The sequence below is a fragment of the Cherax quadricarinatus genome, chromosome 55 (genome assembly GCF_038502225.1).
Source record: "Cherax quadricarinatus isolate ZL_2023a chromosome 55, ASM3850222v1, whole genome shotgun sequence".
NCBI lineage: Eukaryota > Metazoa > Arthropoda > Malacostraca > Decapoda > Parastacidae > Cherax > Cherax quadricarinatus.
In genome coordinates this window covers 14,892,475-14,909,974 of record NC_091346.1, presented here as the reverse complement: position 1 = coordinate 14,909,974, position 17,500 = coordinate 14,892,475, and the positions used below count along the sequence as shown (strand labels likewise).

Below are 17,500 nucleotides of genomic sequence, written 5' to 3'. Positions count from 1 at the left end.
TCCCTAAAGATAGTTCCCCACACAACTGCATCGTCAACAGCCTAACTGATCACCTTCATTACTGCGGTTAGGGAACGGCGGATCGAGCCGCGGCCATAACCTGAGCTGAATGGCCCGCACGATTTTAGAGCTTCTCCAGTCGAGGGAGGGAAGGGGGCCTTACTAAGCTTCCGGAAATTTTGGCAAAGCTCACTTTAAGATTTTTTTCTCTATGTTTCTAAGCAAATCTGAGAAGCTCTTTTGCTAGGTGAAGATTCTCCTAGCAAGTTTACATAATTCTAAACTCCTAGGAAGCCTGCAGAGCTACTCAAGCTTGCTAGGAGCAAGCTAGCTAGCAAGCTTACAAGGCTTCTAATAAATCTGCAAGATTTTTAGCAACTTTCACAGCTCCTAGCAACTTTCACAGCTCCTAGCAACTTTCACAGCTCCTAGCAACTTTCACAGCTCCTAGCAACTTTCACAGCTCCTAGCAACTTTCACAGCTCCTAGCAAGTTTCACAGTTCCTAGTAACTTTCACAGCTCCTAGCAACTTTCACAGCTCCTAGCAAGTTTCACAGCTCCTAGCAAGTTTCACAATTCCTAGCAACTTTCACAGCTCCTAGCAACTTTCACAGCTCCTAGCAACTTTCACAGCTCCTAGCAACTATCACAGCTCCTAGCAACTTTCGTAGCTCCTAGCGACTTTCGCAGCTCCTAGCAACTTTCACAGCTCCTAGCAACTTTCACAGCTCCTAGTAACTTTCACAGCTCCTAGCAACTTTCACAGCTCCTAGCAAGTTTCACAGCTCCTAGCAAGTTTCACAGTTCCTAGCAACTTTCACAGCTCCTAGCAACTTTCACAGCTCCTAGCAACTTTCACAGCTCCTAGCAACTTTCACAGCTCCTAGCAACTTTCACAGCTCCTAGCAACTTTCACAGCTCCTAATAACTTTCACAGCTCCTAGCAACTTTCACAGTAACTTTCACTAGCAACTTTCACAGATCCTAGCAACTTTCACAGCTCCTAGCAACTTTCACAGCTCCTAGCAACTTTCACAGCTCCTAGCCACTTTCACAGCTCCTAGCAACGTTCACAGCTCCTAGCAACTTTCACAGAGCAACTTTCACAACTCCTAGTAACTTTCGCTCCTAGCAACTTTCACAGCTCCTAGCAATTTTCGCAGCTTCTAGCAACTTTCACAGCTCCTAGCAACTTTCACAGCTCCTAGCGACTTTCACAGCTCCTAGCAACTTTCACAGCTCATAGCAACTTTCACAGCACCTAGCAATATTCACAGCACATAGCAACTTTCACAGCTCCTAGCTTTCACAGCTAGCAACTTTCACAGCTCCTTAACGCAGCTCCTAATAACTTTCACAGCTCCTAGCAACTTTCACAACTCCTAGCAACTTTCACAGCTCCTAGCAACTTTCACAGCTCCTAGCAACTTTCACAGCTCCTAGCAACTTTCACAGCTCCTAATAACTTTCACAGCTCCTAGCAACTTTCACAACTCCTAGTAACTTTCACAGCTCCTAGCAACTTTCACAGCTCCTAGCAACTTTCACAGCTCCTAGCAACTTTCACAGCTCCTAGCAACTTTCACAGCTCCTAGCAACTTTCACAGCTCCTAGCAACTTTCACAGCTCCTAGCAACTTTCACAGCTCCTAGCAACTTTCACAACTCCTAGTAACTTTCGCAGCTCCTAGCAACTTTCACAGCTCCTAGCAATTTTCGCAGCTCCTAGCAACTTTCACAGCTCCTAGCAACTTTCACAGCTCCTAGCAACTTTCACAGCTCCTAGCGACTTTCACAGCTCCTAGCAACTTTCACAGCTCCTAGTAACTTTCGCAGCTCCTAATAACTTTCACAGCTCCTAGCAACTTTCACAGCTCCTAGCAACTTTCACAACTCCTAGCAACTTTCACAGCTCCTAGCAACTTTCACAGCTCCTAGCAACTTTCACAGCTCCTAGCAACTTTCACAGCTCCTAGCAACTTTCACAGCTCCTAGCAACTTTCACAGCTCCTAGCAACTTTCACAGCTCCTAGCAACTTTCGCAGCTCCTAGCAACTTTCACAGCTCCTAGCAACTTTCACAGCTCCTAGCAACTTTCACAACTCCTAGTAACTTTCGCAGCTCCTAGCAACTTTCACAGCTCCTAGCAATTTTCGCAGCTCCTAGCAACTTTCACAGCTCCTAGCAACTTTCACAGCTCCTAGCGACTTTCACAGCTCCTAGCAACTTTCACAGCTCCTAGCAACTTTCACAGCTCCTAGCAACTTTCACAGCTCCTAGCAACTTTCACAGCTCCTAGCGACTTTCACAGCTCCTAGCAACTTTCACAGCTCCTAGTAACTTTCGCAGTTCCTAATAACTTTCACAGCTCCTAGCAACTTTCACAACTCCTAGTAACTTTCACAGCTCCTAGCAACTTTCACAGCTCCTAGCAACTTTCACAGCTCCTAGCAACTTTCACAGCTCCTAATAACTTTCACAGCTCCTAGCAACTTTCACAACTCCTAGCTTTCAGCTCCTAGCAACTTTCACAGCTCCTAGCAACTTTTCGCAACTTTCACAGCTCCTAGCAACTTTCACAGCTCCTAGCAACTTTCACAGCTCCTAGCAACTTTCACAGCTAGCAACTTTCACAGCTCCTAGCGAACTTTCGCAGCTCCTAGCAACTTTCACAGCTCCTAGCAATTTTCGCAGCTCCTAGCAACTTTCACAGCTCCTAGCAACTTTCACAGTAGCAACTTTCACAGCTCCTAGCTATCACAGCTCCTAGCATTTCACAGCTCCTAGTAACTTTCGCAGCTCCTAATAACTTTCACAGCTCCTAGCAACTTTCACAGCTCCTAGCAACTTTCACAGCTCCTAGCAACTTTCACAGCTCCTAGCAACTTTCACAACTCCTAGTAACTTTCGCAGCTCCTAGCAACTTTCACAGCTCCTATCAATTTTCGCAGCTCCTAGCAACTTTCACAGCTCTTAGCAACTTTCACAGCTCCTAGTAACTTTCACAGCTCCTAGCAACTTTCACAGCTCCTAGCAACTTTCACAACTCCTAGTAACTTTCGCAGCTCCTAGCAACTTTCACTGCTCCTAGCAATTTTCGCAGCTCCTAGCAACTTTCACAGCTCCTAGCAACTTTCACAGCTCCTAGCAACTTTCACAGCTCCTAGCAAGTTTACAACTCTCCTAGCATGTTTGCAAAGCTTCTCCAAACCTTCTACTACATTTCCAAAACTGCTAGCAATCTTGAAAAGCTCCCTGTGCAATTTCCTAAAGCTCCTAGCAAGTGTCCAAAGCTCCCAGCAAGTCTGCAAAGTGCCTAGCATGTCTTCAAATCACCTAGCACCTTTTCAACGCTTCTAGTAATATTCCAAAGCTCCTAGCAAATTACAGACGCTTAGAAATACTTACAGATTTTTCTGTTCTTGATAAAGCTAACTTAATCAAAGGAGCTTTAAAAGCTTAAGTTTAAAATGCTAGAAGCTTTACCAGCTTGAAGGAGAGTAAAGCAAAGGGTGGGAAAGGGAGAAAGGGATAAGGAAAGGGGTAGCACAAAGAATAGAACAAGGGCGGTAAAACAAGGGATAGAATAAGGGATAGAACAAGATAGAACAAGGGGGTAGAACAAGGGATACAATAAGGGGTGGAACTAAGGGTAGAAGAAAGGGCTAGACTAAGGGAGCGAAACGTCAGAGGGAATTAAGGATCCAAATGTAGTACTAGAGGCAACTGTGAAGAAAAGAGACAACGTTTCTCCTAGAGTCGAGCTTCATCAAGTCGTGAGCTCTATTAAGCTCTATTATGACCTAGTAAAGTTCTAATCTGAGCGAAACGTTGCCCCAGTAAAAGCTTTTTCTGGAACTTGTGTCTTGTCTTCAGCAAGAGGAATGAAGCAAGGGAATGACCAGAGGAATGAAGCAAGGGAATGACCAGAAGAATAAAGAAATGGAATGACCAGAAGAATAAAGAAATGGAATGACCAGAAGAATGAAGCAAGAGAATGACCAAAATAATGAAGCAAGAGAATGACCAGAAGAATGAAGCAAGAGAATGACCAGAAGAATGAAGCAAGAGAATGACCAGAGGAATGAAGCAAGGGAATGACCAGAAGAATAAAAAAATGGAATGACCAAAAGAATGAAGCAAGAGAATGACCAGAAGAATGAAGCAAGAGAATGACCAGAAGAATGAAGAAAGGGAATGACCAGAAGAATGAAGAAAGGGAATGACCAGAAGAATAAAGAAAGGGAATGACCAGAAGAGTGAAGCAAGAGAACGACCAAAAGAATGAAGCAAGAGAATGACCAGAAGAATGAAGCAAGAGAATGGCCAGAAGAATGAAGTAGGATAATGAGCAGAAGAATGAAGAAAGGGAATGACCAGAAGAATGAAGAAAGGGAATGACCAGAAGAATGAAGCAAGTGAATGACCAGAAGAATGAAGCAAGAGAATGAAACAATGAGTGTCCCTGTGCATTAGGAACAGCAGCAACAACAACACTAACGGCAAATTGAACAGCAATGACAACAGCAGCAGTAACAGAAACAGTAACAGTAACACGGAGAGAAAGGTTAGACAGCGCCAGAGGTGCATCACGATCACCGGAACTAAGCAATCCTCCAGAGGGGAAGTGAGACTTGTGTCGCTTTGTATATAACCTCCCACACTATTACACTACACACTACTAGGCACCACTACACACCACTAGGCACCACTAGACACCATTACACACTACTAGGCAACATTACACACCACTAGGCAACATTACACACCACTAGGCACCACTACACACCACTAGGCAACATTACACACCACTAGGCACCACTACGCACCACTAGGCACCACTAGACACCATTACACATTACTAGGCACCACTACACAGCACTAGGCACCAGTACACACCACTAGGCACCACTACACACAAACAGGCACCACTACACACCACTAGGCACCACTACACACCACTAGGAACCACTACACACCACTAGGCACCACTACACACCACCAGGCACCGCTACACACCACCAAACACCACGACACACCACTAGGTACCGCTACACACCACTACACACCACTAGGCACCACTACACGCCACTACTCACCACTAGACACCACCAGGCACCAAAAGGCACCACTAGACACCACTACACACTACTAGGCACCACTACACAGCACTACACACCACTAGGCACCACTGCACATTACTAGACACCACTAGGCACCACTAGGCACCACTACACACCACTACACACCACTAGGCACCACTACACACCACTAGGCACCCCTACACACCACTAGGCACCACTAAACATCACCACACACCAATAAACACCACTAAACATCACCACACACCAATAAACACCACCACACACCAATAAACACCACTAAACACCACCACACACCAATAAACACCACTAAACACCACCACACACCAATAAACACCACTAAACACATCCACTAACTCTTCATTACAACAAGTCAGTAAACACACTAAGCTCTCTCGTAAAGCAATTGCATATAAAGCGATTTTTTCACAAATGCAATTGAAAAAATTTCTCTCCAAATTAAACAATGCGTATCATGGAGGATTTTTCACGTGATACTTAATTTTGGGTGAACTTTTTCGATTTCGTTTAAAAAAATCTCTGTATTGAGGAACTTTTTCAAATGCGATCAAATTCCTTTTTTCTAGTCAGAATTATTATAACCTGAAAACATTCCACTGGAGGATCCCTTCTTTTTCCCTACTGTAAATGTCACTGGAAGATCACTTCCTCTATCTGCTGTAAGATCACTTCCTTTCCATAATGTAAATCCCACTGGATGATCTCTTCCCTACTGTAAATCCCACTGGAAGATATCTTCCCTACTGTAAATCCCACTGGAAGATATCTTCCCTACTGTAAACCCCACTGGAAGATATCTTCCCTACTGTAAATCCCACTGGAAGATATCTTCCCTACTGTAAACCCCACTGGAAGATATCTTCCCTACTGTAAATCCCACTGGAAGATATCTTCCCTACTGTAAACCCCACTGGAAGATATCTTCCCTACTGTAAACCCCACTGGAAGATATCTTCTTTTCCTTACTGTAAATCCCACTGGAAGATCTCTTCTTTTCCCAACTGTAAATCCCACTGGAATATCACGTCTATTCCATACTGTAAATCCCACTGGAATATCACTTCCTTTCCATACTGTAAATCCCACTGGAATATCACTTCCTTTCCATACCGTAAATCCCACTGGAATATCACTTCATTTTCATACTGTAAATCCCACTCTTCACCCTTTCACACTTTTATTTCTTACACTTCAGATTCAACATTTTTGTCTTCCTGTGTTTGCCTTCCTTCGACGGCAGCTGTCGCCTCCTCCTAAGACGACCAGAGATTAGCCTCAGCTCACTTGGTTTTTATCTGTAGGTAAAAGGCTGTCACTTCAAGCCTCCTCAGCAGAGTATAGGCTTTGAGTGTGTGTGTTTGTGTGTACTCACCTAATTGTGATTGAAGGAATCGAAGCATAGCTCCTGGTCCCGCCGGGAGTGTGTTTATGTGTGTGTGTGTGTGTGTGTGTATGTGTGTGTGTGTGTGTGTGAGTGAGTGTTTGAGTTTTGTGTATTATTCCCAAACGCAAATGCTAACTACAAAGGTGTCCACTAACACATGTATCTTGCCACAGGTGCTACACACTCCCGAGACAGATGACTGGACGCTCCAGGTGCAGTACTCACAGCCTCGGGACTCTGGAAACTATAAGTGTCAGGTCAACTCTGACCCAAAAATCGTCAGAAATGTGTTCCTCACCGTTACAGGTCAGTGTACATCTGGGGGTCAAAGGTCACTGTGCATCAAAGGTCAGAATGTTATTGAATCTCAGAGACCATTCTAGTTATGTGTATCTGGGGTAAGTGTTGCAATGTACGTCAGAGATCTGTGTTGTGAAGTTCGTGAACTATCACGGTATATACTCTTATCAGGAGGGTATATACTGTGTGTGTGTGTGTGTGTGTGTGTGTGTGTGTGTGTGTGTGTGTGTGAGAGAGAGAGAGAGAGAGAGAGAGAGAGAGAGAGAGAGAGAGAGAGAGAATAAAAACACATATTCACATTATATTTATTGAACAGGACGTGTTTGTGATATCATTTCACATATGTACCGGTAGAGAAACATCTTCCACTGTCGTAATATCCTGTTTTCTTGGTTGTAACATTAAATGAACATGCTGGCCTCTCGCTCTTTCATTTTAATATTTGAGGTTACTGAATCATTTCAACGATATTTACAGCGTCGGGTAGAGAGAGCAAAATGGGCATTTTGTAGGTTCAATACAGAGAAAAGAGGGACATTTGAAGTTGTATCAGGATGTTTTGTGTATACTTGATTGTGCTATTGACAGATGCGAAGATCTGGAGAACATTTGTTCAATATTTTTAATGCACTGTTGATAAGTTAGTCACCTAGTGACCTTCCCACCATTACTCTAAAACCATAAGTCAATGGCATTCGATATTCCGTCATCTACATAACACCACTAGTTACTTACCATCAGCAGATAATTATATATAACGTTTAGAAGCAGCAGCAGCAGCATCAGCAGCAGCATCAGCAGCAGCAGCAGCATCAGCATCAGCAGCAGCAGCAGCAGCAGCAACAGCAGCAGCATCAGCATCAGCAGCAGCAGCAGCAGCAGCAACAGCAGCAGCAGCAGCAGCAGCAGCAGCAGCAGCAGTATCTACAGTGATCCAACAATGGTGACACAATCAATGATGCTGTACACAAGTCTCCGTGGCTTCAGTCCTTAGTGAAGATGGTGCAATTGTCCTCCGTTCTAACACGTATATTCTCTTAATACTTGTGGCTCCCTTTTTTTTCACTCTAAACTACAGTGTGGTGTATTTTTGGTGGATCCAGCGCTAGTAATGTCACTCTCAAAAAGAACGCGAACGTTGCAAAACAAGTTTCCAACGGGTCAGAATTTCGCTGTGTGTAGATAAAGCTTTACACTGTGTGGAAAATCGTCCCATTTAAAGATTGTTTTCAAACGCTATTCTTCGCTGCAATCGGCATTACGCCATTTAGATTCAATCCTCATAATGTTTTGAGATAAAAATTGGAGCATTTAGCAACTGGTGACTGTAACAGAAGCTTTCGACTGCCACATCTTATTACGGTCTGTGTTACGTCAGCTCCGTAGATATAAGGTGAAACTAATCAAGGTCTCGAATAATAACAAGGGGTGAAACAAGTGGCCATTGTGTTTAGTAATTCAAGGACATGAGACGATGACACTGTTGGAGCTGGTGAAGAATTCTTATAGCCACTCTGTGCAACATATACGAAAATATATGAACCGAACACAGGTACAATGGGTTTAGAAAAAGGAAAAATTCTAAGAAAATACAAAAATCTTCATTCAACTGGCGGCCTCGCCACCTAGAAGCGTTGATCTCATCCACATTCCCCGCAGGTGCAGCTGCCGGTGCTGAAATAACAGGAGGATGTGGTCTCAACACGGAGATGGACCACTAGTACAGTACACTGCTTCCAGTACCTACTGCGTTGCAATCAAGACCAGAAAATGTTTTTTAGATCGCTTCTTGCGGCTATAAAACTGGCTGTGTTCATGGAGGTGGATGGGGTTGGGGACGTGGATACCGTGGAATAAGGAGACTATTATGTAGAGAGTTCGGCTAACAACCTAGAGGACCCTGGTTCAATCCTCGGGCAAAACGGGCTTCTCTTGTTCATCTAGCAGTGGACAGATAGGTGGAAGTGGCTCAAATATTGTAGGTCAGATCCTGAAAACCTAAAGAATTGCTAATGGAAATAAGCCACATAACTTCTCTTCTTAGGGTATACTATATTAGTAACTCTTCGTGATTAATAGTCTTTATTCTTTACCGTAGATATTTACATCAATAAAAAGTCTTGATAAAATGAGGGCATAGATAAAATGGACCCGATGCTGAAGGCATATTTTCAAAGATTATCTAAAGTTGGTGCCGGATCAGCCGGGTTGTGGTTCGTACGTTGAACTACGTGCGTCCAACAGTAACAGCCTGATTGATCAGGCCCTGATCCACCGGGACGCCTGGTCGTGAACCGGGCCGCGGGGGCGTTGATCCCCGGAATACCCTCCAGGTAGATTAGACTTTTCTATATACTGCAAAGATGTTGACAATACTTAATTTATAAATTCAAATTCACAAGGAAATACAAAGGAGAAATTTCCAGGTGACAATCTCCTATAAAACGACATGAAATTTTATGTAGGAGACAGTAAGACTTTTTTTAAAAATGAATTATATACAATATTTGAAGACTCTTCTCATAAAATAAATCCACATTTACAGCTGAAGGGATCAGAGTACCACACTTGCTATGCTGGAACAAATTGTTCATGATTCTATACTCGTATTTATGTGTATAATACCGACAAGTAGAAGAGTTAGACATATGTGCAACAGTTGCGAATGTCTATTCTCGTTTTCTCATTACACGTCTTTAGTCGAATGCGGAGATGGCAATGTTTACGTCTGAGTGGGTGAACACCTGGTACATGATACAGATAATTTGTTGGTGAGAATAGAACACTTAAAACTAGGTCAGTGTGTATACAGCAGTGTGGTCTTGACGGCTAGCTCAGTGTGTATACAGCAGTGTGGTCTTGACGGCTAGCTCAGTGTGTATACAGCAGTGTGGTCTTGACGGCTAGATCAGTGTGTATACAGCAGTGTGGTCTTAACGGCTAGGTCAGTGTGTATACAGCAGTGTGGTCTTGACGGCTAGGTCAGTGTGTATACAGCAGTGTGGTCTTGACGGCTAGGTCAGTGTGTATACAGCAGTGTGGTCTTGACGGCTAGCTCAGTGTGTATACAGCAGTGTGGTCTTGACGGCTAGGTTAGTGTCTATGTTCGCGGTATTGGCGACCATGTCTGTGTATATTAGTGAACTCGACCCCATACTACGAATAGTAGTAGTAGTAGTAGTTGTAATAATAATAATAATAATAATAATAATTATAATAATAATAATAATAATAATAATAATAATAATAATAATAATAATAATAATAATAATAATAATAATAATAATAATAATAATAATAATAATAATAATAACAATAATAATAATATTAATAATAACTTTCGTTCAGAATCCCTTAGTGCCAATGGTGGCGAGAACAGGTATTGGCAGGCAGGTGGCAGCTCGTAAAACAGATGGTGTTGCAGTAACCACCTGGAGAAAACCCCAAAAGTTCAGCTGGTATTTCAGTGTGGTTTTCTGGACTTCAGGGTGCGAAAGGTTGACAGAGTAGTACGCAGACAAGTGGCATTGCAGAGACCATTTAATTTTTTGGGCAAGGAGGATTTTTAACTTGAGTAATTTCACCCACAATGGGTTTATCATCCTGGGAAGGGTTAAAAAAAAAACCTTTTATTTCTAGCCACGTTTTTACCCAGGATTGTGCCACGACAAATCTGAAGTCTACCATAAACTTGGCAAGGCTCAATCCTGAGACAGACATTTTCAAGGTTTGATTTTGCATCACGTGTTTCTACGCTCCTTGAGTTTACACTTTGCATGGTGGATGAGGCGCTACTGATTCTTGCGACTATAATATTATAATGTGTAATCACTCAACATGTTACTGAATTAGAACGAGCGATGTCGTACGCATGGATGGGTGTGTGAGGGGATGAGTTAGCGTGTGAATGAGTGAATATGTTAAGTGATGTAGGAATGAATAATCAATATCTGAATAAATGAGTCCCCCAGTAACTCATTTTCTCTCGCACAGAGACCCAATAAAATCACAACACTGCTATGTAAAGTTTAACGGATTAACCTTCATTATATACACTTTAATCCCAATATTAATTACTCAGATTTTCTTGATGATAGTGTATAGATGAACTGAGACCTTAATAACCCACTTGTCGTTAAATAAACTACAGTGGACCCCCGGTTAACGATATTTTTTCACTCCAGAAGTATGTTCAGGTGCCAGTACTGACCGAATTTGTTCCCATAAGAAATATTGTGAAGTAGATTAGTCCATTTCAGACCCCCAAACATACACATACAAACGCACTTACACAAATACACTTACATAATTGGTCACATTCGGAGGTAATCGTTATGCGGGGGTCCACTGTATTATTCTCCCAAACTAACTGACAATGGCTTCGTTTCCTAACCTCTCCTTGAAACTGTCGCAGTTGCAAATAAGGTAAATTTACAGTGTATACGCTAGAGAAGCACTGGAACATTTTTACCCCCTCCCTCAATTATAAACTTGACATTTACGGATCTGTACTCTCGTGTATTCAAGTCATGAAGCGTGTAATTTATAGGGTTAAAAGTCATTAACGTGTATGTGGTTATATATGGTTTGCTGTCGTGTGCATTCAAATGTTGTGCTACGTAAATGTATGCTCACTCTTTTCAGTCTTTTGTTTTTTATTTCATAGGAAAGTTGATAAAGTAGGAGAGACCATGTGAAGCTATGTACTTTCCTGTACATGGGTGTGTATGTTACTGTTTCCAGTACCGGTAACAGCACCCCTTGCTGCAGTATCTGTCCATTTTGACAGCTGCTCAGAGTACCTACTGAAGCTAATTCTCCAGTACTTGCTTCAACGTCTCCTTGAGCGCCTGTGAGTCTTCCTCGCCTGTCTCCTAGATATTTATTGACGTTCCTCAGGCAATTAGGAAGTAAATTTTCAAAGACACAGCAATTTGTTGGCGTCCTAGTGTCCCTAATGACTGTATGTGTGCACCTTTCTTAGTAGAAGATGTATTCTCTCTCTCTCTCTCTCTCTCTCTCTCTCTCTCTCTCTCTCTCTCTCTCTCTCTCTCTCTCTCCACCAGTAGAGGATTGATACACACAGCTATTTGTGATGTTATAATTTCTGATGATGAAACAGGATGGTTTATTATTCTTATTATCATTCCTGCCATCATCATCATCATCATCATCATCATCATCATCACTATTATTTGCCTATAATGATGACGGAAGTGGTGGTGGTGTTGATTATAATAGTGAGGAGCAGAATTCTTTTGGTAATGATAGTGATGATGCTTATAGTAAGATGAGAGAGAGAGAGAGAGAGAGAGAGAGAGAGAGAGAGAGAGAGAGAGAGAGAGAGAGAGAGAGAGAGAGAGAGAGAGAGAGAGAGAGAGAGAGAGAGAGAGAGAGAGAGAGAGAGGGCTCATTTATCGTAAAGAGCCTCTCACCTAAAATATACTAGCTTGCCTCTGGTTGCGAGAAACACTTCTGGCACTACACGAAGAGGCACTCTCCCGTATTTACTTGGCACTGCATGAAGGTCATCTCACAACCGTAACTTTTTGAGCACGTAACTAGGGCGTGACACAGTTACAGAGACATCCGTACCTAACAGAAGTGTCTGTGTAAAGTGTAATAGAAGCATCCGTACCTAACAGAAGTGTCTGTATAAAGTGTAACAGAAGCATCCGTACCTAACAGAAGTGTCTGTATAAAGTGTAATAGAAGCATCCGTACCTAACAGAAGTGTCTGTATAAAGTGTAACAGAAGCATCCGTACCTAACAGAAGTGTCTGTATAAAGTGTAACAGAAGCATCCGTACCTAACAGAAGTGTCTGTATAAAGTGTAACAGAAGCATCCGTACCTAACAGAAGTGTCTGTATAAAGTGTAACAGAAGCATCCGTACCTAACAGAAGTGTCTGTATAAAGTGTAACAGAAGCATCCGTACCTAACAGAAGTGTCTGTATAAAGTGTAATAGAAGCATCCGTACTTAACAGAAGTGTCTGTATAAAGTGTAATAGAAGCATCCGTACTTAACAGAAGTGTCTGTATAAAGTGTAATAGAAGCACTTACAGCACTGCATATAACATAAACGAGGATATATATACTAAAAGGTGTATATATCTCAGTGTATATACCCTGTGGACATAAACTTTAACACCTGCTTTGTGGAGAGAAGGATCTAGACTATGTAACGCCTTGAGGAACATCGTGTAGTAGACAGGCTTAAAACCTAATAAGCGAAGCAAAGTGTACGACTTATATTAGCTTACGTAACGAAGGCGCGATCATTCAATGTTGTGCCAAAGTTTTGGTCTCCAGGAGCTTTGTCAAGCGTCCATTTAAGACCGAAATATAACACATAGGAAGGAACTCACACACTCAGTGTTGAAAACAGGTAACGACAGGTGTTGATCTTATACAAGAACAGCACATGCAGGAGACGTATCCAGAACACATACAGATGTGTCCACCAACACACAACACAAGCGTGTCCATCTTATAAGTTAGCATAACATATAATGTAACTTTATTTCCAACATATTACAGAATAATACAACACAGTATAACACATAATACAAAATAACACATAACACAAATAATACATATTACAGAATAACACATAACGTTTATAGAAACCTAAGTTGTGTCTAGCTAAAGTTAAGCCTCAATACATTATGGATACGTGGCTCTCCGGCGTTAAAACGTAATACATACACGTGCATGTGTCTCTTCAACATTTAAACACTGCCGACGCATTTCACATCAGTGATGGCGATTGGGAATTTGGAATGTGGCGCGAGTATTGAGATAATGGGATGGAGGATGCTTTTCCTCTCTGTTAGTGGGATGGTTAGCTGATGGGTGAACGGAGAATCACTTCCGTTGACGATAGGATGGAGGGTCACTCTCGTTGTTGCAGGGATGGTAGCTGTTTGCTGATGGTGAGATGGAATTTCCTTCTGGTCGTTTGGCGGGGATGGAGGCTGCATCTCGGCGCTGGTAGAATGAAGGGTCCTTCCCCGTGATCGATGATATGGAGGGTCCTTCCCGAGGTTGATGCGATGGATGGAATTGATGAAAGAGCTACGAGAGGACTTGTATGGCTGTCTATCACAGTCTAACGTTTCTCACAGTCACAGCTAAGGGGAAGAGAGGGAGAGGGTAGAGGGAGGGAGAGAGGGACGAAGGGAGATAGGGAGCGAGGAAGGGAGAAAGAGAAAAGGAAAGAGAGAGGTAACCTTTATATGAATGATCAAGAAATGTACAGAAGGGAAGCTTAAAATGTAGGAGAAAGGAAAAGGAGAATTTCTCAAACTTAACGAGTTCTAGCCAGTGCATTAACGAGTTAAAGCGAGTGCAAATGTTCCTGTTTAATATGAGGAGTTACAGTGATTAATTATTTTTCTGTTTCTTGCTACCGTTTCTGTTTTCTAATTCAAGTGGCGTACTGCTGAACAAAGTGAAGGAAAGTGACTTGATAAAGCTCTACACAGAGCGAAACGTTGCCCACCAAAAAGTACCTTATTCTTCAACCTGAGTCTTTTCTCTTTCTTGTTAAGTGACGAACTTGAGTGTGTGTTATTGTTCCTGTCACTGTTACTTGACGAGTTCCAGCAGGTGTAGATGTTTCGCTCACTGTTACCTGGAGACTTTGAAAGTAAGACTTGCTACTAGCTCTCTAAACGTTATAAATATTTTCAGAAACGTTCCATTGGGCTCATTAAGTCACTTCTGCTTCTTGATTTGCATATAAGAACATAAGAACATAAGAAAGAAGGAACACTGCAAAAGGCCTACTGACCCATGCGGAGCAGGTCCATGTCCCCCCCGGATTAGACCAGTGACCCACCCAGTCTGGTCATCCCCACTCAAGGGTGGAGCACTGTACCAGATCCAGCAGCACAAGCTAGTCAAGTCCAACTCACACCCACCCACACACACTCATGTATTTATCTAACCTATTTTTAAAACTACACAACGTTTTAGCCTCAATAAATGTACTCGGGAGTTTGTTCCACTCATCCACAACTTTATTACCAAACCAGTGCTTTCCTATATCCTTTCTGAATCTGAATTTTTCCAACTTGAAACCATTGCTGCGAGTCCTGTCTTGGCTGGAAATTTTCAGCATACTATTTACATCCCCTTTATTTATTCCTGTTTTCCATTTATACACTTCGATCATATCATCCCTAATTCTACGCCTTTCGAGAGAGTGCAGATTCAGGACCCTCAGTCTACCCTCACAGGGAAGATTTCTGATACATGGGATCATCTTTGTCATCCTCCTTTGTACGTTCGATATTGTTTGAGGAAATATGTTAGTGGGTTTACGATCTATATGTGTGTTACTTTGAGGTATTTATACTTGCTCTCTCTCTCTCTCTCTCTCTCTCTCTCTCTCTCTCTCTCTCTCTCTCTCTCTCTCTCTCTCTCTCTCTCTCTCTCTCTCTCTCTCTCTCTCTCTCTCTCTCTCTCTCTTTCTATCCCTCTCTCTCTCTTTCCCACTTTCTACTGCCGCCCAGTTTCCCTTAATGCCACGTATTTCACCACTTACGAAATTCCTGCCAATCTTGCACTTGCCACTGCACTCAGCTTGATCCCATCTGCCTTGGAAAAGCTTTTATTCCAGCTAAAGTTGTCTCGAAGATCGATGTTTTCCAATTTGTTGTCGTTTTCACAAATGGCTGGCAACATGTCGTTTATTTCCTTGTCTTTGCTGAGCGAGTCATTATATATATACACACACACATGGGGCCAGGAGCTATGACTTGACCCCTGCAACCACACACCAACAAGGGGTCACAGTTGGAAGTTGAAGGCTCATTTGAATCACAGAGATGTTAGGGAATATTTCTTCAGTCACTGAGTTGTCAGGAAGTGAAATAGTCTGGGAAGTGATGTAGTGGAGACAGGAACCATACAAAGCTTTAAGAAGAGGTATGATGAAGCTCATGGAGCAGGAACAGTGACCAGATAGCGACCAGTGAAGAGGCGGGACCAGGAGCTGTGAATCGACCCCTGCAACCACAACTAGTTGAGTACACACACACACACATGAGCACACATACATACATATATACGCATATATATATATATATATATATATATATATATATATATATATATATATATATATATATTATATATATATATATATATATATATATATATATATATATATATAATATATATATATATATATATATATATATATATATATATATATATATATATATATATATATATATATATATATATATATATATATAGAGAGAGAGAGAGAGAGAGAGAGAGAGAGAGAGAGAGAGAGAGAGAGAGGGAGTCAGTCTCTCAGTTACTCACGGGTGTGGCCAGAAATCTGAAAACGAAAAAAAGGGCAGAAATCAATTTAAATCAATTTGGACAGTTAAAAGGTTTATATTTTACAATTTCCCATTAGTATATTGAAAAAAGTAATGAATAAGCTACCCATTCATTCCCAAAACGCCAAAACTTTATCAACGTGAGCGAGCCATAGTTGATACAGTCACTTTATATATGTCGATTCCACCTGTTTTAATGCCTTCATTAACTCCATACACAAAAATACTATGTTGTATATTAACCACGAACTGGGGAAGAGTTATCTGAAATGCAAAACGATTTGATGACGTGGAGCAAAGTTATGGGACTTGGAGGTAGAAGGTGCAACACAAATGTTGGTAAGAAAAATTACTGGATACAGTAGAACAGATTGTCTTCTGAATGTGTAGGTACAAATACAATACTAGCACTGCAAACAGTGAATTTAACAATGTACTATATAGTGGATGGCATTGATCATCAAAGTAGTGTAAAAAGTAGTAACAGAAAGAGTTTAATAAGTAGGCATAATTCCAGATTAGCTCTACCTTTCGAATGATTAAGCATTCATGGTTGTTTCTTCAATGTAACGTGGTAACTTTCTTCACCCTGATTTTATGCTGGCAGTGTGGCGAGAGGAAGTGGAGGTTGGAAGAGATCTTTCTGCTTCACTATACTGATTTCTTTCGTTGAAGATGGAGAATAAGTAGCAACACTGCTGACAGTTGTTTTCAGAAGATAGGTACACTCCAGTTAGTTGTCTTCAGAAGATAGGTACACTGCAGTTAGTTGTTTTCAGAAGATAGGTACACTGCAGTTAGTTGTTTTCAGAAGATAGGTACACTCCAGTTAGTTGTCTTCAGAAGATAGGTACACTGCAGTTAGTTGTTTTCAGAAGATAGCTACACTGCAGTTAGTTGTTTTCAGAAGATACTTCCTATGTAAACAGTACTGTATCCCGCTGTTTGAATTACACATACAATGTCATGTATTTTCGTTTCTCCCTCACACGCCCTTTACATACTCTCCAACATACACTCTTACCCCCCTTCCACACACACACATACACACACACACACACACACACACACACACACACACACACACACACACACACACACACACACACACACACACACACACACACACACACACACACCATCAGATATTTCACATAAACATTTCAACTCCCAACCCAACGAGGCCACAACCCCTTGCTTTAAAATCATGCTGACTCTTAAAGAGAAAGAGAATATGACTTCATCCACCCTCTGTACACTCTCTCTACCCAATATATCACCAGCTTTCTCCCACTCTCTCCTTCCTGTGTTCATTGTATCGAACATTCTAG

General features: G+C 41.8%; 1 protein-coding gene across 1 annotated transcript in view; it reads left to right on the top strand.

The window, feature by feature from the left end:
* The window catches only part of LOC128698997 (kin of IRRE-like protein 1), a 199,845-nt gene that overhangs the window by 138,252 nt on the left and 44,093 nt on the right, over window positions 1–17,500 (top strand). The window contains exon 4 of the mRNA XM_070096766.1: window positions 6,681–6,813. Coding sequence (XP_069952867.1) covers window positions 6,681–6,813 — 133 coding nt within the window. The remainder of the gene's footprint in view (window positions 1–6,680; window positions 6,814–17,500) is intronic.